We start from the raw sequence: 27,685 nt of genomic DNA on the forward strand, positions 1-27,685 counted from the left end.
AAGATATAGCTGGACTGGGCCTCAGTTAAGGTCCTACATGCCAATTATGCATAATCAGCTGAAAACACACAGCTGCAACTTGAAAAGGTATTAGCAGAGGCAGCATCAGTGTTCAAAGACGGCATTGGCACGCTTAAAGGCATAAAGGCCAAGATTGTCCCAATAGAAGGAGCATCTCCCCGTTTCTACAAGGCATGTCAAATACCTACAGAGAGAAGATAGATGAGGAGTTGGATCACCTTGAGCAGCTCAGTATTTTGAACAAGGTCAAGTGGAGTGAATGGGAAACCCCAATAGTGCCAGTTGTAAAGAAAAATGGTACTGTTAGGGTGTGTGGTGACTTCAAGGTAACTATCAACCCAGTTCTTCAAACTGACCAGTATCCGCTTCCTCACATTGACGAGATTTTTCAGCAGTTGTCAGGAGGCAAACACTTCAGTAAACTAGTCCTTGCACAAGCATACCTTCAAATGGTATTAGAGGAGGAGTCTAGAAAGTTTCTTACCATTAATACACACAGGGGCCTTCTTCAATACAATCGGCTTGTCTATGGGGTGGCTTCAGCTCCAGCTTTGTGGCTGTGTGCAATGGATAAAGTGCTCCAAGGCATACCTGGTTGCAGATGTTATTTGGATGACACCATTGTCACTGGAATCAATGATGAAGACCATCTGAGAAACCTGAAACAAGTACTCCAGAAACTAGAGGAGTATGGGTTGAGAATAAACCGCAGTAAGTGTTTTTCAAAGTCTCAGTTACATATTGTGGACATGTAATTGATGCTGACGGACTCCACAAATCTTCAGATAAGGTAGAAGCAGTTCTGAAAGCACCACGTCCATTAAAAGTGTCTCAGCTTAGATAATTTATTGGACTGGTAAATGAATACCACCATTTTTTACCCAATTTGTTAACTACTCTGCCCACTGAACCAGCTGTTACAAAAAGAAAGGAAGTGGCAGTGGTAGAAACGCTGTGAAGAGTCATTTCAAAAACCAAAGCAGGCAGTTACCTCAGAACAAGTTTTGACATACTACAATACTACATTAGAAATATGACTTGCACGATATGCTTTGCCGTATGGTTTTGGTGCAGTAATCCCCCATGTAATGCCAGACAGCTGTGAAAAACGAATAGCCTCTAGATCACTCTCTTCTGCAGAATGAAACTACGTGCAGATTGACAGGGAGGTCTTAAGTTCTGTCTGGGGAGTTAAGAAGTTTGGACAGTATCTATATTGAAGGAAATTTGTCCTTCTGACTGATCATAAACCACTTGCTTCAATTTTCAATCCACAAAAGGGGATTCCTGAAATGGCAGCTGCACGCATCCAGAGATGGGTGCTGTTTTTAGGTGCTCACACCTATGATGTGCAATGCAAAGGCACCAAGCAACATGGCAATGCCAATGGACTATCGCGCCTTCCCTTTTAAACAGCCCCATGCTAAACAGCAAGAAGAATCAACAGCTGTAGATGTGTTTAATATGTCTCAGATCAGCCAGTTGCCAAAGACATATGCAACACTGAGAAGAGACACTACAAAGGATCCTGTCCTGGCTGAAGTTTATGAGTCTACAATGAAGGGGTGGAAAGATCAAATCACTATGCACCACAGATGTCTCATGTGGGGAAGTCGGGTGACTGTTCCAGCTAAGATACGTGTGCAGGTTCTTGAAGAGTTGCATACAGGGCACCTGGGAGTGGTGAAGATGAAGGCCCCACATCCACGAAGACCATAGAAGTGTTGAAAGACCTGTTTGCTTGCACAGGTTTGCCAACTCAGATTGTGAGTGACAATGGCCCACAATTTGTGTCAGCTGATTTCCAAACTTTTGTCAAAAGCAATGGCATCAAGCATATCACCCAGCCACTAACGGTTTGGCCAAACGTTTTGTGCAGGCAACAACAAGCAGCCCTGCAATACAAGATTTCCAACTTTCTACTTTCTTATAGAAATGCAGTACACTCAACAACTAAACAATGTCCAGCCAGCTTGTTTTTAGGAAGAAATTTAAGATGTAGACTGGACTTTTTGAAACCTGACCTTCGACAATATGTGATTGACAGACAGACTGATCAGAGCAAGCTCAGATGTAAAGCACAAATCCGAGAGTTACAGGATGGACAAGTAGTCTGGACTCGAGATTACAGAGAGAAAGTAAAGTGGATTCCGGGCACCATCAAGTCCTGACTCGGACAGCATCGAGCAGGTCTTCCCCAGAGGATGCTACAAAGCCTTCATTTGTACAACACTAGCACGTAAACAAACCAATTACCGTGTATATATATATATATATATATATATATATATATATATATATATATATATATATATATGAATGTTTTGTGACTGTGAATTTATAAAAGTTATTTTAGACTGCTAGATTCAAGACATTTGTGATGTCTTGCTTTCTTATTTTCAGATGCATACATGCAGATTTGTTTCTTTTGCTCTGGTGTTAAATGTAGGGTCGACTCACCATGTTGTACTTCCTGTTTTGCTTTGGGAGCGGGAGTGTTGATGACATTGGTATAAACGTTCAGTTAACAACTAATTAGGAAAACGAGTCAAAGGTTAACTGCATAGCTTTGTTGTTTTAATTGACCATGATTATTTCGCTGGCACTACAATGAAGGAAACTACAATGCTTATATTTATGTTTGCTTGGCTGGGGAAGTTGGCGGATGGCAGACAGCGGGGTGGTGATATAATGGGTAAAAATAGCACTGTTTTTATATTGGTGACATTTGTTCAGAGAGAAGAGCTGCCGGTATGCGAGGGTGCCGTTATAAAGAGGGGTGGTATAATGCGGGACAACTGTAATAATAACAATAATAATAATAATAATAATAATAATAATAATAATAAAATAAAATGTATTTACTTACCACAAATTGCATACCCGCTAGCTGATCCTTACTCCAAAATTGCATTTAACATCCCATCATTTATTTATTTATTTTTAACGTTATTGAATAGTTAAATATTAATTATGTAACAGTTCATTTTGAAACTCCAAAGCAGCGCAAACTATATACAGTATTTTTTTTTTCAATGTGCACAATTTATTTACAGGCTGTATGCCAGGAATACAAGTCTGTCGTCCTGCTCTGGATACAACGTGGCACGTTTTTTTTTTTGTTTTTTTTTGCATAGTGAGTAAACAGAGAGGTGTACTTACCAAAAATTTTCAAAACTGATTCGCTGGTAGGATGGGATCAGCAAATCAGATACTAGTTAACACAAGAAGGCGAAGAACAGCACACCCACTGATCACGCCCACTGCTTGTCTGTGGCAAAAATACTGTGAATAGCAAGGCAGGGCGTTTGGTGCAGTTTCGTTGATGAACTTACATAATGTTATTAACTATGCGCTTTACAAAAATGTAATTGTTAAATTGATTATCCAGTATATATATCCATGTATATAATGAGGAATGTATTCGATCGAACAATTGATTTGATTTAATCGTAGCAGCCCTAGTACAAGATCAATTTATTTGAAGAGAAAAGCATCTTTTCTGCTTCCAGCCACATTTAGTGAGTGTGACTATCATTTTCTACGATTATCGAATAGTTAAAAAAAGTTAACAATACGATTATCACGAATATTTGTAATCATGATATATCGTACTATTGAAAAATTGTTTCATCTCTAATCCCAGCATGATCAAGCCCATAATTAGTTTTGAAGATTGAGCCATATTTATAAAGTATTTTCCATCAAGTTCACCAGATTGTTATAAAAGGAAAAAGTAAATAAAAGTAAATAATAATACAAGGTAAGTGATCACCTGTGCTTAATAACATGGGTAATAATAATAATAATAATAACAATAATAAAGATGGTGATTATGTATTTTTTAATAATAATAATAATAATAATAATAATAATAATGTATGTACTTTAAAATACTTAAAATTAATAAACAAAAAGGATCAAAGAAGGAATTTGTAAAGAAACACAATTGAGATTGCAGTAAAATGTATAAGAATAAAATAATTTTTTGAAAATATCAGTTCAACTATACTCCTACTGTCCAGCTGTTATGACAGATAGAGATTTACCAGGCTTCAAATCAGTAAATGGCATGCTCTGCACCCCCCCCCCCCGCCTTTTCTCTCAATATTTAATTTACAGCCCTTTTTTTGTCATAGTTAATTGCATGTCCTTGTTGCTAAGTAGAATTATTTTTCCAGCTGTCACTTGACAGCTAAAATGGTCCCTTAATGGGCAATAAATAGCACTACTAAACAGAACTTTAATCAGCAGTCACTGATGGAAAGCAGGGAAAGATGGCAAGACTGAAGCAAACCGCTCATAAGTCTACTGGAGGAAAGGTGCCCTGGAAGCAGCTTGCTACAAAAGCTGCCCAAAAGAATGCCACTGCTAAAGGCGATGTAAAACATTTTCATCGTTACAGGCCTGGGACCGTGGCTTTGAGGGAGATCCGCCACTGTCAAAAATTCACTAAGCTGCCATTCCAACGACTCATCAAATAAATCGCCCAGGATTTCAAGACCGACCTGCGCTTCCAGAGCTCTACTGTCATGGTACTGCAGGAGGCTAGCGAGGCTTATCTGGTCGGGCTCTTTGAGGACACCAATTTGTGTGCCATTCATGCCAAGAGAGTCACCATCATGCCCAAGTATATCCAGCTGGCATCTGCATCCTAGGTGAATGTGCATAAGCTGGAACTCTGTTCAAGAAACTATTTACCACAAAAAAAAAAAATACTACGACTACTGTAGAATTACTACTAATAATAATGATAACAACAAAACTGTTGGCTATATAGGGATGTTCAATAACTCTGATCTATAGATTTTACAAGTCCAACCTTTATTTTACAATGGAATTGCTGGAGGTCAGGGTGGTAATCAAACAAGACCTATTTTGTAATGGGACAGCCCATCTCTAGTATGTCCAATAGGAATTCATAGGCAGGGTCATGTATTTATTTCCAGTCTTTTAGATCATTTCCAAGTCGTATCTGGTGTGGATTGACATTCGGCGACTTCGCTTGCATCGCTCTGGCAAGTGTGGATGTAACTTAACGGCTGATATAAAAACTACTGTGACTGTATATACAAATCCTTTTTAAAGCTTATGAGCTCACATCACTAAGGTGTACCAAGTTAGTTATAACTGTGTCGTGTTTAACTTACCCATTTTATGACATCTTCTTTGAGAACCCTTATTTTTGTCTTGTCTGTGGCTAATCCCCTTTGTTGTTGGTTGTTTTTGTACAAGTAAAGTGTTGTGGTGAGGATAAGAAGTAAGACTCCCATACATACCAGTTTAAGCCACTCTAGGTTTTACTTTAGCAAAAGAATCCTGATAAGAAGGCCTATTGTCTAGTCGTTCATGATATTCAGGGTTTTTACTGTAATTAGAAAATAGTAATCAGTGCCTTTTATTGCTATTTTAAACATTTAAATGTAACATTACCTTCAGGTTTTTACAGACCCTGATTAGCACTAATCTTGGAACGTTAATTTAGGAAAGGTAGTCTAAGTTTAGTGCTTTTAACGTCTATGAAACCAATTGTAAACATTTAAGTTACAAATATTTACCTTTTCAGTAATATTTTACTTTTTATCTTTTTTAATTTGAATGCTCCTCTGTCATATATCATGCTGTAGTGCCCTTTTAATAGATAGTCTAATTGGTTGGTGAAAGGTTCTGAGGTGTCTAATGCAAGTTATATTCAACACACCTCACACTCCAAGAATTCACACTTGTTACGTTTGGGTATACAGTACTGTAAAATAGGAAATGTTTGCAATAAGTTCATTTTGCAGATTTCTCACTGTGGACCTATTTACGTCAACAAATATTTGTGTTTTGACCAAGTAGGTAGTATCTATAACATTGTCAATGTAAAAAAATAAGTTACAAAAACATAACAGCCATTTAAAGCGGTGATATCAAACACAAAAGTCCAAGTTAGGAGAAACAATTAGGCCGATCTTGTCAAGCATCAAGCAGATAGGCACAATTGGAAAGGTGCTGGGGCCCAAGATTCACACAATTATTGCTTCTTACTTGGCGCCTTTTTTTAATCGCTTCTCTCAAAAAAGGATCACTAGTGTCTTGTTGTATAACTAAATCTCAGCAGTTTTTCTAACTTGTATGAGGAACTACCATTCCTCTTAATATATATACATAAAACTTATATTTTTACTTTTTATATAGGTATATAAGGGTGATTCTTCAACTATAAGCATTTTGGCCACCACATAATGATTACAAATCAAAGTGGTTCAAAACAGTGTATATCCATTCAAATATTTAGCTACAGTTATTACAAAAAGGATGCTATGAACAGCAGTGACTTATTCATTTTAGAATGTATACATTTTAAGCCATTTTCATAAAGTCCTTGAGAAAAAAAGTCATCACCATCACAATTCTAAAAGTCTATTTTAATTAAATATACAAAATTAGAATTAATGTAATAAAGAGTGAAACAGTTTATTTGTAAAAATAAGGGATACTGCATTAAAAAAATACTTTTTAATTTAAAGATAACACTTTTTATATTTGTTTAATATTGCCTTAATATTTACATGGTGGTTTTTAGCATGGATATGATACATAAGGTATTTTAGAAGCATAAATAAGTTAATTATCCCAAAAATTTGATTGTTGTGGTAATGGCATTTAACACTTTTTTAGGCCTAAAACCTAGGATTTCAGGCCTACTACATAATACTCCACAAGTATCTCTTGGTAAACTTAAATTTTATCACAATATACCATATATTTAAAATTGTAATTAATTTACACAAGTTACAATGGAGTGGAAGCGACAGCGTGGGAGAAGTACAGGCGTGGAAAAATGCAGAGCAGTTTAGAAGCAGTAAGGAGAAATTACATCTTTAATTACTTTAATCAGAAAACACAGGAAATTGGGAAAACACTGCAGCTCAAAGTCAAACAGCCGCGTGTGTTTTTCTGATAACAAACAAGCTGAAACTCTGAGCAGCTGATTCAAATTCAGCGCTGTTCTTAGAGACGGGGGAGGCGATAAGCCAACAGCACAACAGATCAACACAGCTATAAAAGAGACAGTCTTCCCAGCGACAGCGACTGGAACGACAGCGTGGGAGAAGTACAGGCGTGGAAAAGTGCAGAAGATACTTCCAAAAAAAATGAACGTGGTCGTCAAGCCAGTAATCTGTGACCCCTGCATAATGTGGGAAATCCGAGAAAACCCAGCAGAGCTAAACCAAGTATGCCTAAAGTGCCACACTATCCAGGACTTGCATAAATTAGTAAATGTGCTAGAAATGGAGCTGGAAGTAATGAGACAGCAACAGGATCTTGAGGGGATGGCACACCCACAATTCATGGAAGTCTGCACCACCCCTAACAGACTGAAAGCCAGCAGGGAGATAGAAGGTCAAATCAGCTGGCTTCAGGTAGGCAGAAGCAGGGAAAAAAAGAAACGTCATCAAACACAACCACCAGAAATCAAAAACAACAAATTTGAGTCACTTCAGAATTTTGATGAGCAGAACCAACAACAAGAGAACGAAAGGAACAACATCCAGGACCCTATTGACAGCGAGTGGAAGCGACAGCGAGTGGGAGAAGTTCAGGCGTGGAAAAGTACAGAGCAGTTTAGAAGCAGAAAGGAGAAATTGCATCTTGAATTGCTTTAATCAGAAAACACAGGACATTGGGGAAACACAGCAGCAGCTCAAAGTCAAACAGCCGCATGTGTTTTTCTGATAACAAACAAGCTGAAACTCGGAGCAGCTGATTCAAATTCAGCGCCGTTTTGAGACACGGGCGAGGGGAGGAGCCAACAGCACAGCAGAACAACACAGTTAAACGAGGCAGTCTTCCCAGCGGCAGCGAGTGGGAGAAGTACAGGCGTGGAAAAGTACAGAGCAGTTTAGAAGCAGTTTGAAAGCAGGTTGACGGCTGCAGAAGAAACTAAACTTTAAAAAAAAACCCTCAACATGGTCTTCAAGCCAGTAATCTGTGACACCTGCTTGATGTGGGAAATCCGAGAAAACCCAGCGGAGCTAAACTAAGTGTGCGTAAAGTGCCGCGCGATCCAGGATTTGCATAAAACTAGTAAGTATGCTGGAAATGGAGTTGGAAGAAGTGAGACAGCAACAGGATCTTGAGGAACTGGCACACCCAGAATTCATGGAAGTCTGCATCACCCCTAACAGACTGAAAGCCACCAGGGAGATAGAAGGTCAGAACAGCTGGGTTCAGGTAGGCAGAAGCAGGGAAAAAAAGAAACTTCGTCAAACACAACCACCAGAAATCAAAACAACCAACAGATTTGAGTCACTTCAGAATTTTGATGAGCAGAACCAACAACAAGAGAATGAAAGGAACAACATCCAGGACCCTATTGACAGTGGTGACCAGACAGCAAAAAGAAGGGAAGTCATGATTGTTGGGGACTCCATATTGAGAAACACAGCAAGTTCAATTCGCAGTTTGCACCCCCTTACTACAACAGTGTGCTGCCTTCCGGGAGCCTCGGTCAAGCACATCACTGAGAACGCGGACAGGCTCCTAGAACGAACAGGAGACGACCCGGTAGTAGTCATCCACATCGGTACAAACAACATTGGAAGAGACAGACCAAAATCCCTGCAAAACAAATTCAGAGAGCTAGGAAGGAAATTAAAAGAGAAAACCAAAACTGTGGTATTTTCTGGTATACTACCGGCACCTTGCAAAGGACCATATGGACAGCTGGAAATAATTAATCAAAACGCATGGCTGAAGACGTGGTGCACACAGGAAGGCTTCACCTATCTTGATCATTGGACCACATTCTACAACAAGGACTATCTGTATAGACGGGATGGACTGCATTTAAATAACAAGGGAACCAGTCTACTTGGAGAAAAGATCCTCGAGCAGATTCAGAAGCATTTAAACTAGAAAGGAAGGGGGGAGAAATCAACAAAAAAACAGAAGGGAGACCGCATCAAAACAAGAACAACAACTCAGGTAAGACAACCATTAAATGTATTTATCTAAATGCTAGAAGTATCAGAAACAAAATTCTAGAACTTGAAGCTACTGCACTAACAGGTAACTATGATGTGATAGGTGTTACAGAAACTTGGTTGTCTGAGAGTGATGGGGACGAATATAATATTTGTGGGTATACACTGTATAGGAAAGACAGGCAGGACAGAAGAGGAGGAGGGGTAGCACTGTACATAAGAAACAGTCTTGAAGCCCAGGTGTTAAACCTGGACAAAGAAAATAAAACCGAATCAATATGGGTCAGAATAACGGACAAAAATTCAAAAGGCATAATAATAGGAGCATGCTATAGACCGCCAGATTCAGACGGTGAGCACAATAATCTGTTATACAATGACATTAGAAATGCGTGTAGCAAAGGAGACGCCATACTAATGGGGGATTTCAACTTCCCCCAAATAAAATGGGAAAACCCGGTGGGTAGCGCGAAGGATGAAATAGAAATGGTGGAAATGACAAATGACTGCTTCCTAACACAATTTGTCAAGGCACCGACTAGAGGGGAGGCATGCCTTGATTTAGTCTTTTCAAATAACGAAGATAGAATAACTAAAATAGAGGTCAGAGAACCACTGGCAAACTCAGACCACAACATGGTCTCATTTGAAGTGTTTTTTAAAACCCCAAAGGTAATGACTAAAGCTAAGGTTTACAATTTTAGAAAAGCAAACTATGACGGTATGAAAGAGAGACTAACAGAAGTAGATTGGAGTAAAATAGAGAAAACACCCACAGAAGAAGGATGGTTGTTCTTCAAAAATGTAGTACTAGAGGCGCAAAACAATTACATCCCTAAAGTAGACAAATCTAAATGTAAAACTAAATTGCCAAAATGGTTTAATAGATCAATTAAAAAAAATATTCAGCGAAAAAAGGCACTTTATAGAGCATTAAAAAAGGACCAAAAAGAAAGTACGCAGAAAGAGTACACAGAACTGCAATCGCAAGTCAAAAAGGAAGTTAGAAAGGCCAAGAGAGAAATAGAAATGAACATTGCTAAGGGAGCTAAAACCAATTCCAAAATGTTATTTTCCCCAATATTACAACAGTAAGAGAACAGTCAAAGAGGAGATTAAATGTCTAAGAGGTACAAATGGCAAAATCATAGATGAAGAAAATATAGCAAATATATTAAATGATTATTTTTCACAAGTTTTTACAAAGGTGGATATGGACAACATGCCCCACATGTCATCCAGTTTTAAATAACTTTAGCATAACCAAGGCAGGCAGGTGTTAAAGGGACTAGGAGCTCTTAAAATAAACAAATCCCCTGGGCTGGATGAGATTCTCTCAATAGTACTCAAAGTAAATTAAAGTAAGTTATTTACAAACTGCTAACCAAGATCATGCAACAGTCTCTTGACACAGGGGTTGTACTGACAGACTGGAAAATTGCAAACATAAATGTGGCAGGCTGGCGAGTGGAAAGAGGCCCAGAGACAGTCTGCAGTTCAAAAAATACAAATTTTATTGTAACACAAAATAAACGTGCACAAGGGCAAAACAAAGGGATTTAAACACAAATAAAGCAATACAAAAAAAAAAAAAACTTACAAAAACAAGGTTTCCAGGCTGTGCAATGCCTTCACTGGATTCAAACTTTCAAAAATACAAACAAACCATCAACCTGATTCCTCAACTCCCTCCTCCCAAATAAGAAGCAGAGGCCTCCTTTTATGTCAGGTGGCTGGGCGCTGATTGATCGTTAATTAAACTAATAATCTAATTAACTAATCAACCCCAGCCATCTGAACATAATAAACCCAGGCAGGTAGGGGAAATTAACCCCATCCCTGCCAATTTAAAAGTTATACCGATCCACAAAAAGGGAAACAAAACTGAACCAGGTAACTACAGACCAATAAGCCTGACTTCTATTATATGTAAACTTATGGAAACTATAATTAGATCCAAAATGGAAAATAACCTATATAGTAACCATATCCTGGGAGACAGTCAACATGGTTTTAGGAAAGGGAGATCTTGTCTAACTAACCTGCTTGAATTTTTTGAGGATGCAACATCGATAATGGATAATTGCAAAGCATATGACATGGTTTATTTAGATTTCCAGAAAGCTTTTGATAAAGTCCTGCATAAAAGATTAATTCTCAAACTGAACGCAGCGGGATTCAAGGAAATGCATGTACATGGATTAGGGAGTCGTTAACATGTAGAAATCCGAAAGTAATGATTAGAGGAGAAACCTCAAAATGGAACAAGGTAACCAGTTGTGTTCCACAGAGATCAATATTAGGTCCTCTGCTATTCCTAATCTACAATAATGATTTAGATTCTGGTATAGTTAGAAAACTTGTTAAATTTGCAGATGACTCAAAAATAGGAGGAGTGGAAAACAGTGTTGCAGCAGAAAAAGTCATTCAAAGTGATCTAGACAAGATTCAGAACTGGGCATACACATGGCAAATGACATTTAATAGAGAAAAGTGTAAGGTACTACACGCAGGAAATAAAAATGTGCATTATAAAGATCATATGGGAGATACTTAAATTGAAGAAGGAATCTATGAAAAAGACCTAGGAGTTTTTGTTGACTCAGAAATGTCTTCATCTAGACAATGTGGGGAAGCTATAAAAAAGGCCAACAAGATGCTCGGATATAAAAGTGTTGAAGTTAAATCAAGGGACGTAACCCACGGGACTTTTTTGACCTGAAAAAAAGAAACAAGGACCAGGGGTCATAAATGGAGATTAGACAAAGGGGCATTCAGAAAAGAAAATAGGAGGCACTTTTTTACACAGAGAATCATGAGGGTCTGGAACCAACTCCCCGTAATGTTGTTGAAGCTGATGCCCTGGGATCGTTCAAGAAGATGCTTGATGAGATTGTGGAATCAATAAGCTACTAACAACCAAATGAGCAAGATGGGCCGAATGGCCTCCTCTCATTTGTAAACTTTCTTATGTTCTTGTGTAATAAACATAACCCCATAATTGAAAATATTTACCTTAATTTTTCTGCATGGTAAAGACATAAAATGAAGAAGCTCCCTCCATCAGCTCAATGTGCTTTGTTGTGTCTTCCTCATTTCCATGTGACCAAATAGATACATTTTTATAGAACTTTATTTTTCTGTAATGTGTGCTTTGTAATGGTAATGTTGGCAAAATTAAGGAACAACCATGTTTTTGATAAAAAATAAAGAAAACCACATACTGTCCAAACAATTCATACAACATTGTTTAATATATTATTAACTCTACATAGAAACATGATGGAATGTTTACTGCAATATTTTCCCCCAAAAAATTACAAAACAAATGGAAAAATCAGAGACGTGACAAGTACAAAGCAATTAAATTTACAGAAAAAAGTATAAACAAAATATTAACACAATGTAAAAAATATGAATTTGCATAGATGAGAAAAACCTTCTATTACTGGCATTATTGACATTATATATGTAACACATTATTAATCAAATATTCCTTGTAGTTGAAATGCTTTTAGTTGAAGAATCACCCATAAATGTCAATTGCTGTGGATAAACGCATCAGCCAAATCAATTAATATGACATGCATTTTTCTAGCTTGCTGTTTCTTAATTTATTCATACATTTATAACACTGTAGCGAGCACGAGAATTAGTGGAGACACACACAAAGGATCTCGCGTTTATTATGCGGCTAACATCAAATCGGCACCATCCGCACACACCCACATAGACAGCCCTTCCCCACCCCAGAGCACTACTGTGTATGTATACAAGCCCATTTGTTATCTCTACCTCTGCTGAGTTTACAGCAGTATGTATTTGAATGAAATATTGCTCATGAAGTCTAGATATGTGTTATCCAAATCTCTATTGTAATCTTATCAATTCCTTGATGAACTGCCATCTGGCTGTCTATGTGAGCACATAGTCTGCTGTCTTATAATATTACTATTACAAGAATTTTTTGAGAAATCTTGATATTTTTGCATTTTGATTTGAGAGCAACTACAGATATATTTGCATTGGCAGCAGGAATTTGTAACGACTTCACTGAAAACAGCATTGCCTGTTTCAAGCTAAACATAAAACAATACATGGACAAGCAGCTATTTCACATAAAGCACGGTGTCAGTGGACAAATACATGTCAAACAAGCCTGTCAAATTAGGGATCAAGTTTTGACTGGCAGCGGACCATACCCCTACCTGTGCAAAGATGAAACTCGTCCAGCTGGTCAGAGACTTGGTGGCAATGTGATACTTAGGTTGATGTAACCGTGCTTCGAAAGAGGGATGAATGTTTTGACAATTTTATTTCACTGTAATTAGCAAAACAGTAAACAAAGCGAGAAGAGAGTTTCCACTATCTACGCAAAACTTAGTTCTCCGTGAAAGCAATCACCGGTGTCCAGTTGTTGTATTTTACAATGTACTGACATGGCAGCCGTCAATTTCTTCATTTTGTACAATGAATGCACAGGGGAAAATATCATCTTATGATGGTAGCCACGGAGCTTTGGCAGAAACAAAGAAACAGATCAGAAAGCTGCAAAGCGGCAGGAAAATGCAGCTCCACCTAGATACATTGCACATTAAGTGACACATGCAACAGAAAACAATGACAGGAAACTAAATGCAATAAAAATAAAACATCCGATATCTGTGCCCAGTGTAAAAGAGCAGTATGTGGTAAATGCACACGACAAGTTGATAAGCGTTATATCTGTGTGGATTGTGTTAATATGGGGGCTACTTTGAAGCATGTTTCCTTGAATGCGCATTCCCGTTACGCAATGTGAACTGAGTTATTTTCTTTTTTATAAGTAATGGTTTCGATTTTACAGTTCTGTGTGTAGGCCTACATATAATCAGTTTACAGCTAGTTACACAATTTTGAAATGTTTATTTTATTACAGTTTTCATTTTTTGAAATTGTGCTATGCAGTAGGCTAATATGAAAAAAAATTAAATAATTACTTCATTTGTTTCTGCTATGCAAATGTTAGCTATGATGTTCACAAATAAATATTTTGAGTTGTATCTGATAGTTTGCGTTTCATTTTTATATCGAAGCTGTTTAAAATGTACCTGTCAAAATGACTACTGCTGGCGGTTAGTAGCATAAACCCAGCGGTTCTAGTGTTAAACGAGGAACTACATTCGGTGCAGGCAGATTGTCCCCCTGAGTACTGATCCAGGATCAGTGAGAGAAAAACACAAAAAACGATTTTCAGACTATAATAGTAAAGGTTATGGCTAAGGTTAAGGTTAGGGTTAGGTTATGATTAGGTACAGTTTGCCTTCCTGCTATCTGGACTTAATGACAAGGTATTTTTTGCTTTTTGTTTCTCTCACTGATGCTAGATCAGTACTTGGGGGAACAATCTGCCCGGAGCACCTCATTCTACCAAACAGGAAATGGAGCATTTCTAGAATCGAGCAGAAACCTTTGTTTTCAGCAAAAGTTGGTTAGGCATGGATGTAAAAAATTAACACATTTCAATAACTGCCCAGTAGCACAGTGGGCTCTTCAAGGTCGTCATGTTTTTTTCCTGTGATATGTGCTGTTTTAAAACATAAATACATTGTTTAATGTAAATGGTGTGGATATCAAATTGCTTGTGTTTCCTAGTTTATTTTGACGTTGACCAACATGTGGCATTACATGATTGGTAGATGTCCAGTTATTTAGCTTTTCTGTTTGAATAGATGCTACACGCTCTTAAAGTAAACGGAAGAGGAAGGAGAATAACAATTTTACCTTAGTTTGACGACTTATATTTCATTGTGTAAAAGAGGTGTTTACGTTTTTTTTTTTCACATTTAATGTAAGAAAGTTTCAGACTTTTGGTACTGGTACAGATGGTAATTCTAAGTGATTTAGTTTTGCCGCTGCCACTTAGTGAAAACAGCAAAACTCTTGGCGCTGTATAGAGAAGGTAGTTTCAAACAAGTTTTTCTAACTTGTACGAGGAACTACCGTTCCTTTCAATATAGTTGTCATATTCATCAAGCATGACTGCGAATCTGGTGAGACTTACAACCTCCTCACCTTTCTTCAAGTTTTCCACCTATAGTTTTTTTAAATGTCGGACTTGTGAAAGGTAATATACATCATATTGGCCTCTTTTCCATGATTGTTTGGCAGCCTGAATCACATTTTTATTAGAAGACTTAATTGTCTCTGCTTCAGATGGTGTTTCCTCTGCATTTGGGTCAGGGGTTCCTGGAAAGTTAAAACTAAGGAGTGAATATGTTACTATACAAGTTATAAGCACTATTACTATAAATTTTAGGACACGTATTTTGCAAATTTTTAATAAATTCAAAATTTGTGAAATGTCTTGCTCACAAATATTTTGTGTTTCACTGTATGTGAAGTCAATATCAATTTATCAGAAAATCTGAATTCTTTATTTAGAAGTGGGTGTGTTATGTAGGCCTGTTTTGTTGTGTTGTTTCCTTTCTGTTCTGACAGGGAGTCGATGAATCCCTCTCCCATTGATAGCTCTTCAAAGTACTGTGCTGCAGTTTGGGATTTCCTTAGTTTGGGTAATTTATTGTGTGTTCCATTCATCACCAGGGGGACATATCACAAAAGCTCTTACTTACTCCTAACTAGTTTTTTTTTTTTTAACAGATTGGCAGGCACTTTAACTATGAAACTTAACCCCACTACCCCATTTTTCCAGCTTTTTTTTTTTTTTTTTATTAAGCCCAAAAACCAAAATCTTTGTATTTTCTCTCTGAAAGTTTCATAGTGAATGATTTCATGAGGCGTGGTGTGGACGTGTCTGCCTTGGTGTGGCAGAGTGAAGGGGTGACACCCAGTGCCTGCTGCATCGTATGTACCGGCAGTGGTTCTCGCACGGTGGTCCTCTCTGACACGTAAGAACACACACTGTTTGCACTTCTAATGACCAAAGAATCTGATCGAGTCTAATTCCCAGTGCCACTGCAGAGATGTCCTGTATTTCAATAATGGGGTTTGTCGGCACTGACAATGTTCTAAAATACAAAAAAAAAGAGCTCTGAAGGACAAAATACAGAAATATAAAGTGTCTAATATTTCACTCCAGGAATGCTGAAATTACATTTCAAAATAGGGTAAAAAAAAATTGCAATTTTCTACCTAAAAGAATTTTGAGCAAAAATCATTGAAGAATGGTCACATATACCTCCAGAACAATTCCTTGCAGATTTATGTTGAGTTAGCATTGTCTTGACTGTCTGTTGTATTAATACACAATATTGACAGGCTTACCATAAGCGTTTCTATTATCCTAGTTGAATTCAGAGAAACTGAGTAAAACTTGGTGTGCTTTTAAGTTCTTGCACAGTTTAATGCTGTTGGTGACCTAATAGGTGGTGTTCAGGACCTAACCCTAGTATTATTTATGCAGTGTTAAAAGGTTCCTGCAGTGTCATAGCTTGAAAGATTATTCTAGGTATGAAGGAAATGGTATCTCTGCTGTGGCACGGTTTAAATTCTGCATGCAACTCCAATGTAAAATGTTCAATTGTATTTCCACAAATAATTCATAAAACTTTGGCTGTGAGAATTAATAATATATAATAATTTAAATAACAATAAATCAAAAATAGAAAAAGAATGATCTCTAAATTTGTTTAAAAAAACAGGGGAGAGGGGGAGGGGTGCTGCGGGACTCATAACAACACACATCTGACCAAAATACCAAATAAAATAACTCCCTCACTATAAAGCAAAAATATAACTTTCTATGAATTAACCATGCATAAAGCACCATGCAATCAATGCAGTTTTTAAACTATAATTAGCCTGGCTAAACGGTGGTTGGGAGTTCAGTTCGATGTGACAGACAAGCAAAATTAGAGCGAGGAGGAGAGGAGAGGAGAGGAGAGGGGAGCGGGAGAGGAGAAGAGGGAATGGGCTCGCCCCAGGTTCGGCTGCCACAGCAGGGCTAAAGAAAAGCTGAAGCATCTCGTCTCCCAGAGAAGGCCGCACCTCCTCTCACAGCAAAAAAGTAAATGCATTGAAAAAATAACCACGTAATAGTCCTAATATTTATTTAGTTATAAAATGAATGCTGAATAAGATGTCTGTGTTATGAAGTGCCAGTGCAGCTTTTCTTCAGTTCAGATACTGTATCAAAAGGGAGAGACAGATACAGAAGTTAGACTGAGAAGTTGTTTACAGGCCCCACCTGCTCTACCTGCAAGTAATAGATACATAGAGCAGTGGAGGGCCCGAGAAAGACCCAGGGCATAGCAGGGGAGAGAGAGCAAGCAGTGGAAAGCAAGACCAAAAAATTATGAGAAAGACACAGAGGAAGAGAGCGAGATCAAGCAGAGGAAATAATTAGAGCTGAGGGATATAGGGTTTGTCTGGGTGAGTGGCACTCATGGGGGAAGAGAAATAAATAGGCGAATACTGGATCCTGGTGCTTACAAAGGCCAGCAATCCATTCACTGTAACAAGAGATCCAGACCAGGAAGAGGTTCTGTTGTACACAGGCCAGCAATACACTCACTGCAACAAGAGATTCACTGCAACAACAGATCCCAGATCAGAAGGAGGCTCTGCAGGAAAAACCCTGGTCTTTCTGGGGCCTATTGTATGTTTGGTTGTGTGACACACTTGACCATACATTCTACAATCATCACTTGTTGTTTTAACAGACTCTTGAGACACTGACTAGAATTGATTCTTTCCTCACAAAGGATCCTTCAGCTTCAGATGAAAGGAAAGCTCTGGGCTCGCAGAGTCCTGTAATCCACCTCCATCCACCCCTCTATTTCCAGCATCCTTCAGCTTCAGATGACAGGAAAGCTCTGGGCTCCTGTAATCCACCTCCATTCACCCCTCTATTTCCAGGATCCTTCAGCTTCAGGTGGCAGGAAACTCTGGGCTCTCAGGGGCCTGCATCCACCCCTTTTCAAAATGTTCACCTTTTGTTGCCTTATAGCCTGGATCCAGACCAGGAGGCTCTGTTCTTCACAGGCCAGTAATCCACTCACTGCAACAATAGATTCCAGACATAAAGGAGGCTCTGTGCTTATAGAGGCCAGCAATCCATTCACTGTAACAAGAGATCCAGAAAGACATATATCGACCCTCAGAGAAATGTCTGAGCAAATTATTGACTACAGCTTTAACAACATTTCAACAATATGGCCTTTCACTGGCACTGGTGTAAGGGCAGGGGGGACCTCTGGTTCCACAGACTCTGTACTGATTCTGGGGGAACCTGCAGGCCCTGTTCCGTTTCTGGGTGAACCTGCCATTGTGGCAAACTGAACTACTCCCAGGGGGGGCCATGGTGTTTTTTCTTCACCCCAGAGAGGTGACGATCACTGGGTATCTGTTAGAAGGGGATCCAAGGCCAAAGCTCCTTTACTTATTTCCCCTAAACTTGTGGTCAGAAATAGATTTAATGCCCTTATTGAGTGTAACAAACATGAACCCAGTTCTGGTGAAATACTCTTAGTTGGTGACTCCATTATTAGAAATGTCAGGACAGCTTTCAGGAATACTAAGAAAATGACTGTTAAATGTTTTCCAGACGCAAGAGTACTTGATATTGCTGATGAAAAACTTAGTTGAGAACCATATACAAGTGTCCACTGTGATTGTCCATGTGGGCACTAACGATATTAAACTTAGAGAATCTGAGACACTCAAGAAACACTTTAAATCGTCAGAAATTAAAAACATTGGGTAGGAATACAATTGTCTCAGGCCCTATGCCTGTCATTAGGAGGGGGTGTGAAGCTTTTACTTTTCTCTTAATAGCTGGCTAGCTAAGTGGTGTGCCTTTAGAGAATCTGGGTTTCATTGATAACGGACAGTTTATGGGAAAGACCAGGGTTCTTTAAGAAAGACGGTCTGCATCCAAACAGGAGGGGTTCATTCAGATTAGCAGAAAATATAGAGAACAATTATACAAATCTCTGACTGAATGCTTCCTTCCAGCCACTTGATCAAATTCCTGAAGAGAATTCTCCAGTTCAAGTTATATCAGTCACTCATTTAAAATGTTCAGCCTTTTCCCCCGGCTCATGTACTAAGAATTTAATCAAAGTTAGTACAACATCCACTGTGAACTCAGCGTGCTCTGCACCATCCACTTTGTTTTGCCTTATTAAATATAAGATCTTTGGCTAACAAGGCTGTTTTAATGAATTACTTTATTCTTGAAACAAACTTAGATTTTTTTAACTTGAGTTGAGACATGGCTGAAGCAAGATGAAAATGTATCTCTGGTAGAGGCCTGTCCCACAGGTTTCTCCTTCAGTCACAAGACGCACCCAATGGGAAGAGGTGGTAGTATTGCAACCATTTTTGGTAATTTCATGTTAATTGTGAAAAAACAGAATGCTGAAAATACTATCTTTTAAGGTTCATGGCCAAATTCTATTCTAGTCTCTCTTATTTATCATTCATTTAAGAAACACAGCTAGACTGAGAGGTAAGCTTTCCAAGCAGAATGCAGAGAAATTGGTGCATGCTTTTATATCTTTAAGGATTGATTATTGTAACAGCCTTTTTGTTCTTATTAGTAACAATGTTATATCTCGGCTCAACTTGTACAGAATGCTGCTGCAACAGTTTTAACTGGGAGTAAGAAACAAGATCATATTACCCCTGTGCTGGTGTCCTTGCATTGGCTCCCTGCTTGATTTAGGATAGATTTTAAGGTGCTGTTATTAACCTATAAGGCCCTAAATGTCTTAGCTCCACCTTATTTAGGCTACTTTGCATACCAAGAAACAAAACTCAGGTGGTAGATGCTTCAGCTACATTACACCGAAATTATGGAACGCCTTGCCTAGCACTATAAAGAGGACGCTCCTTCTGCCAGTGCTTTTAAATCTTGTTTAAAAACACACTTGTATTATGCAAGTTTTTAAAATGATATTCTCTCGCTTCTACATTTTTATTTTATTTAATGTATTTATTTATTTTGTATGTGTATTTTATTGCTGATTATTTATTTTATATGTTAGCTTGTGTAGTTCAGGAGGCATGCAGCAGGGGGCTTCCAATTTACTGTCAATTAGTACCTATTTTCTATTTAAGCCCTGATCACTTGCACCTTTGCTGTCTAGCGTTTCGTTTTTGTAGCAAACGCTCAGATGCCGTCTTTTCGTGCGTCACCGCTAATCTACACTTTGTTGCCTTTCACTGGCAATCAATTCTCTGCGCAGTGCTCCCAAGATATTATCAAATATTTTCTTACCTGTTCCGTGCTGCTTCTCGTCATTCAGCTCCTCCATTCGGCTGCAGGAGCTCCAGCATTAGTCTTTCCTGCTCTTTCCATTCTCCAGCCCAGCAACAGCACCGTCCAAACCGCAGCTTCATTTCTCAACTCGTCTGTGTCTTTATTAGACAGACTGGCTCTCCACTAAAACCTCTAAAGCTCCTTCAACAAGATATCGATATTCCCGTCGTCATCGTTTGCCTTGCCATAATTCCTCTTTTTAATCCACCACAAAGATCTGTCAGCTGAACATTCCTTTACTCTTCGCTTGCAATCAAGCGCCCCTCCTCCGCTCCCAGAGCCAGCACAAATTATCATTCCTTCAGAAGATCCTGCCTGGGATTTATATTAGCTACGTTCAACATTTTAAAGACCTATCCAGTCAATTTCATACTCCATTTCAAAGTGTGGCGGCTGTGCTTTCGACTGGTCACAACAAGCTCCAACAACACTGCTGTTCTGCAACTTTTCCACCGGCGCCTCTCAGTCCGTGGCTACCACGGCAACGCCCTCATTGCGTGACTGCGGGGAGTGGTAAGTAGCCATGGTGACCAGACATCTTCATCTGGCACTGCAAGCTCTGTGCCTCAGTACTGCAATCTTCTGGCTTGCTGCTGCTGTGCTTTCACAATCAGCGAGGGCTCGTTCAACTCGCCGAATTGTGTAATCTAAATACTGTGTTAACGTATTTATATACATGACTAACTGTCCTAAAACATGTAACGAAGTTATTCAAATCTAAAAGAATACACAATTGTTCTACACCGACAAGGATTTTAATCACAATAACCAAATATTCTACCCGGTTTCACTCAAGCCAATGGTTAATTCTAATCATAACCGCTAAATGGCAGTATAACACCACAAATTTTATACAGTCTCTAAGCTGGTTTGCTATCACTGTGAAGCTCGCAAGCTCCAACTTTTCTGTACATTGCTGCAGTTTCTTGTCACTCAGAGGGATTCGTAGGAGTCCCCCTCCTCCTCAACCTTGTAGCAACTGACATTCTCCAATTTCAACTCTTCCCCTCTTCAAGGACCTGGTCATGAAGCAACCTTACTCAGCTGTTTTTGAGATGCTCAGTCTCCATCATAGTAACGTCCTGCTTCCCTGCATTACGCATCCATTCCTGTGATTTATTCCTGTTCCCAGGTTTGTTTCCTCATTTGGTGCTGCTTCTCCAGTCCGACCAGCTTCAAAGTCATCATTTCATCAGCGAGAGCTGCTAGTCAGTCATGCAACCATGTTGTACTATTTATCAACGTTCCAGTCAATGTCCTCCTACCCCCTACAGACAATAAACTGCTCCCGACCAATCAATAGGTTTTGCAGATGCCTCGGAGCAACACATTCTTCATCCTCTCTGGTTCTGCAGCGGTCTCAGATCTCTGCAATCTTCATCTCTGCCCAAAAGCAGCCCCATCTCTGGCTCCATCTAAATCTGCCTTAACGCTGAAAGACCAATATCTACTGCATTCAGCAGATCCCTACTCTCTACAACAGACCACCGCACTCTACCGATGGTAGTCCTCCGTTCTCTATTGCAGATCTCTGCTCTCACAGCTGGGCCTCTGCACACTACTGACAGCATTCCATTGTTTTCTTCCTCAGACCTCTGCTCTGTTAAGCACATTCCGCCCCCTACTGTTAATCAGTAGGGGGCGGAATCACTTCAGGTCAGCTCACTACTGTAGCCGCAAAAGTCGCTCTAGTTTACTGTTTAAATCTGCAACTGCACTTCTCCAGAGCCTACAATGCTCCAGCCTTTCTGCAATACGCAGATCGTGGCAGCATTCCCACAATCAAAGCTAACGCTAATCTCCATCTAATCAAAATACGGGGCAGTTCCTCAGCAATCCTATTCATATCTCTGCTCATCCTCCCAAATGTTACAGCATCAATACTTGGTTTGAGACGTGGTATGAGACTGGAAATCTGTCTTGATTATGAGCTAAGGATTTCCACTATTAAGAGAATAACTGGCGTTGCGAAACCCAAATCTCTGAATGTGAGTTTACCTTTTCCATTTCAAGCAGACATGATAGTAGCAAACCGCTGATCGATCCTGTATTAACTAACACATAGAAAGGCAGCATCTCATCTCTGCCGTCATTTCTAGAATATGGGGCGCAAAGGCACCGTGCTTCCCCAGTAGCCGATTCATGTTCGTTCAGTCCAGCTGCCACCTCAGCCCTCAGTTTCAGCTCTCCTTCTGCCTCTACTTTCGGAATCCATGTTATCAGGGCAGGCTTCAGCCTTCCTTGACTTCAGGGGGGTTCTCACCATGTGAGTCAGAGCGGACCCCCGGCCACACTCTGTTCTTTCGCAGCTCCTGCACTTATCTTGCCTCACTCAAGGCTGTTCTGTACTCTGTCTCAGTTCGGGACATGGCTACTCATGCTCGAATCCCATACTAACCTCTATGCCTTGTTCTTATCTCAAGTCCCAGGCAGCGTGAAGTCTTGGCCAATTGGGGGTCTAACGAGCGCCCCTTTACAGAAGTCTCAGACGCTGGGTACCTCTCCCTCTCTCTCTCCTTTTGTGTCCCGGTCTTCCGGGACTGTCTTCCTCTGAGGGGCGACTCCCCGAGTCATAACCCTCATATATGTTTTAGGTTGCTAGATCCTTCGGCCCTGGGCTCGTGTCGGCATCGCCGCCCTCAGTCAGTGACCACTTTCTGTAACCTGTCTTCGGTTGCTGGGTCCTTCGCCCCTGGGCTCGTGTCGGCATCGCCGCCCTCAGTCAGTGACCACTTTCTGTATCCTGCCTTCGGTTGCTGGGTCCTTCGCCCCTGGGTCTCGTGTCGGCATCGCCGCCCTCAGTCAGTGACCACTTTCTGTATCCTGTCTTCGGTTGCTGGGTCCTTCGCCCCTGGGCTCGTGTCGGCATCGCCGCCCTCAGTCAGTGACCACTTTCTGTATCCTGTCTTCGGTTGCTGGGTCCTTCGCCCCTGGGCTCGTGTCGGCATCGCCGCCCTCAGTCAGTGACCACTTTCTGTATCCTGTCTTCGGTTGCTGGGTCCTTCGCCCCTGGGCTCGTGTCGGCATCGCCGCCCTCAGTCAGTGACCACTTTCTGTATCCTGTCTTCGGTTGCTGGGTCCTTCGCCCCTGGGCTCGTGTCGGCATCGCCGCCCTCAGTCAGTGACCACCTTCTATCCTAGCTTCCATGTCCAGCTTCGCTGGTCTGCTACTAGAGTGGGCCTCGCCTGCTCTTCTATCCTAGGTCCGGTCCTTTCTAGCCGGCACTCTGTCCTACTTACCGCTCCCTTCTACTTCTTCTGCCCTATCTCTACTCCCCAGCTCACGCCTCGTGAAAAAAAAAAAAAAATATATATATATATATATATATATATATATATATATATATATATATATATATATATATATATTTGTGTGTTTTATTTTGCTGATTCTATATATCTGTATGTGTTCATTATACATGTAAACTGCTTTGTGGCGACCCCCATTAAAAGCGCTATACAAAAATAAAGATTGATTGACTGAACAACAGCGGTAGAAATACTGCATGAATCCCTAGTATAGGGAATTGGGGGACATGCTGTAGGAGTATTATATCCGAGGCGCGTTATAACCGAGAGCCTATAGTGAGGGAGCACTGTAGTATAAACTAAAAGTAGTAGTTTATAAGGAATTGTTCAACAATTTTAATTTAATCTCTGTTCCTGTCTTGCGTTCTCTAGATGCTCATTACAGATCTTACCCGTCGTTGGATACCTGCTTTCGTTAGGGTTATTCAGTCAATAATTCCTATAATTAACAGTTCCTTAAGATAGACATTTTTTGTGTGAATGCAAATTATTTCACCATCATACTTGTGAATCCAATGAAGATATATAAACATCATAAGGGTTATTTAAAAATAATCAAACTCAAAGTTACAGATCCATTAAACAGATAATCCCAGAATGTGTTTTTGTACAGAAATTATAAATTTCTCTCATATATAAAGTTTTTTTTTTTTTTTCTTGATGAGGATCCACTTTAATCTGTATTTCTGCCAAATGTACTTTTCTCCACTTCCTCTCCCAATACTTGTTTCAATCTATCTGTAATTTCTGGGAATTTCACACAAAGCTTATTAAAATCATATGTACCAGTTGCATTGAATTTTTGTTCTCTTTGGAACAGAGGGAAAAAACATATTTCTCATGTATACATGTTTAAGAGGTGTGATACAAAAAGAAGCATTCTTAATTATACAGACTTGATTACATGTTATATAGTTCTTAAAACAGTATTTCTTACCCTGTATGATGAACTCCACACACAAGTTTGCTTGGTCATATTGCTTGGTCAGGAGAAATAAACTGATCTCTTTCCCAGAGATCCTCTTTGTATCTTTTTCACTTCCTCCATAAAAGCACTCGTCATAATCAGTCATTGTCCAAATTTCTCCTACATTACGCTTGGGTACAGAGATAGTATAGACGCTTACATTTTTGTTTATTGTTTGTTTTTTCAATGTATTAATAATAATAATAATAATAATAATAATAATAATAATAATAATAATAATACACACACACTTATTTTTTGTGCCCTTCTAGCTTGGTTAGTCATGCTTCTTTTATGTAGCTGCCCCCTTTTGGCCAAGTGCCTGCCCTGTGCATATTTATATGTTCTGTGTTGCGTGTGGAGTGTTAATGTTGGTGTATAGATATTGCTGCATGGGATATAAATGGGTCTGTGTAGCACGAGTGATTTCAAATATATAGTTGTATTTAGGCACAGGTACTGCACAAACACTGGAAGCACCAGCAACGTACTTTCTCTATTTTATTTTGGCCTCAAGTACCATGTTCTGTTTGTGTTTAAACCTTTTATTTTGTTCATTTATTAAACTGCGTAACAGCACAATTCACATTTCACCTCGCAGTACTGTGTGTTTCTTCCGGGTCTGACATCATCACTACAGCTGCTTGTCACATATAGTGTTAGAACCGGGGCAACAGCGCCTCCAAGTGTCAGACCAGGGATACGGTGGGTGATAATTTTTTGTTTTGCGGAAAAAAATCGGAAAAAGGCAGCAGCCACAACACCAGCGCCCAGACTGGGGGAGAACAAGCGTCCAGCGCCCAGACGGGGGGAGCACAGACAAAGATGGTCATCCTCAAAACACAAGGGGTCAGAACTGCAAGACAAGATAAGCATGGCCACTGCACAAAAATAACAAACGAAGCACAGCGTGGTTGTGTGATTTTGTAAGCATCACTGAATGCAAAAGATAGGCAAGCCTTGAAGGTTTCCCCTTCCATGAGGCAGTCTGGAGCCCCTTTGAGGCTATGTGGGGTAAGTCAGCAATGCTGTACCACAGAATCCCAGAATGGTTACCTGTGTATGACATATTCCCTGAATATGATAATACATAAGTGTATTAGAAATGTAACTGGATTAATTAATGAAACTGTGTGTCTTGAGAAACAGGGCAAACTGCTATGTCTTGAGGGGGCCTCTGGTTTGCAGACATACTGAACTATATGACCTACTGCTTAGAGGACTAGCGCCTGAACTGGGTTAGGCTGAGCGGACAGTTGAATTTTGTAGATATTTCACACATGCAACAACAATCATTTTGATGGAAGGAAGACATAAACTAGCATTGTCCCGGTGGAAAACAACATTAAAACATCAAAGGACTTGGAGTTTAAAGAGCAAAGATACACTAATGACCTCATGAAAGTTGCCAATCAGCAGAGTGAAAAAGACTATAAAAATCAAAGCGGAATTGAACATTTTGAACTCCACATCGAATGCTGAACAAGGTGCTGTCACTCTGCTAAGCAAAGCTGTAACTCCAGGACTGCCTAAAAATGGAACCAAGACGTGGAAGCAAGCTGCAAGCAAGTCAACTGCTACAAACAACGTGACTGAGGCCCGGTGAGAAGACTGCCGTAAAACTTATAGCGACTGTTATCACATAAACCAGTCTGGGTCTGCTGTACACCTAAAACCACAGTATGCAAAAGAAACTACCCTGCTATCTGCATAGCTAAACATTCAACTAAGAGGACAGAGCGGGTGGGCTCTGTTGTGAATCCTATATCGAGGACTGGAGACTTTGCTACAGCTGTTTGTTGATTCTATCGAGAATTGAAACCTTGTTGCCAAGTTTTGAGTCTGTGGGACTGAAGACTTTGTTGCGGAGAGGACAGTTTTGTACTGGACACATCAACAGATTGAGTTTTCAAACCAGTGGACCAAATTAAACTAAAGTAATTAACTGTAACACATTCACGTAGAATTGAACTGTTAATTATTTAGTTTGCACACTTTTAGTGAAACTTGATGAAATAACTATAAGCGTCACAGCCTGCTTGCTTGCTGTTAAAGCTGCAGCTTGTGTGGAGACAGGCGGTGTCATATTTCAATTGCCGGCTAGTCAATCATGAGTGCAGTGAGAGTTTTTTTAATTGTGTTTTGTGCTTAGAGGCTAAGAGATTTACTTTCTAACTTTTCTGATTTCTGCTTATTATTTGTGTACTTAATAAAATACTACTATTGATTAACCATTCCTTGTGTCTCCGCGTGAATGTGTGCTCATAGTAAATCGTCAATCTTTAGAACATGTCAATTTCAGTATTGTTAGTAAGAGAATTAATCAACTGAAATATTAAATTATCGATTATTGAATTGTTCCTACACCTGTAACATCTGTAACTTAGTAACGGTGGTACCGCAGTAAACACAGACAAGCAGCGATACTTTCTGCCTTCAGGGTCCGGTCCAGGTGATGTCACTGACTCCTGCCCTGAGGATGCTGCATGCTATACACAGTTTGGGGCTGACGATGTGATCATGGTTTCGTCCTCTCCCGAACGTCAAATACAGAGTCCTGAGGGGACAATTCATGTAACATCACTGATGCAGGGGATAATAAATCCTCTAAAAGGAGGGAGAACATAGACTTCAACAGGTACCAGACCCAAATAGGTGAGTATGGTTCCAGTACCAGTAAAACCTAAGGGGGCAGATGGAAATTGACTGCATACATGTATACTGAGGCTGGGATGAGAAGAGTTCACCTCTCGCAACTGCAAGAACACAGACCTGAACAGGTACCACAACCAAATAGGTGAGTAAGGCACCAGTAAATAAATACAACTCAGAGAGACAGTCTGAAGGTCCAGGGGGCTATGTTATTTGTAAATCAGCATGTAAAATGTCTACCAAAGGATAATAATAAAATATTGGTAAATCATTGCATATAGTTATACTTATGCTGGTTAGGAGGGATTTCATTATCTCAACTTTAATAGCCAAACATATTTGCCCTGTAACAGCCATAAGTCTCCTTGTTGAGACGTTGGCCAAATGAAATAATAAGAATGTTTTTAATTATTGCATCCTCTCAACTTAATAGCCAAATCTAAACACATGAGGGGACAGTCCTTAACTTCTTAAGAAGCAGATTCTACTTGTTGATGA

At 39.7% G+C, this 27,685-nt stretch overlaps 1 protein-coding gene across 2 annotated transcripts in view; it reads left to right on the forward strand.

Annotated features, from left to right (window-relative positions):
• Positions 1-27,685, forward strand: part of khk (ketohexokinase) — a 149,638-nt gene that overhangs the window by 39,590 nt on the left and 82,363 nt on the right. The window contains exon 3 of one of the 2 annotated variants that reach the window (XM_041252787.1): positions 15,749-15,883. The exons of the other annotated variant lie outside the window; for it this stretch is intronic. Coding sequence (XP_041108721.1) covers positions 15,749-15,883 — 135 coding nt within the window. The remainder of the gene's footprint in view (positions 1-15,748; positions 15,884-27,685) is intronic. 2 annotated transcript variants of the gene reach the window in all.

Source organism: Polyodon spathula, chromosome 6 (assembly GCF_017654505.1).
Source record: "Polyodon spathula isolate WHYD16114869_AA chromosome 6, ASM1765450v1, whole genome shotgun sequence".
Taxonomy (NCBI): Eukaryota; Metazoa; Chordata; class Actinopteri; order Acipenseriformes; family Polyodontidae; genus Polyodon; species Polyodon spathula.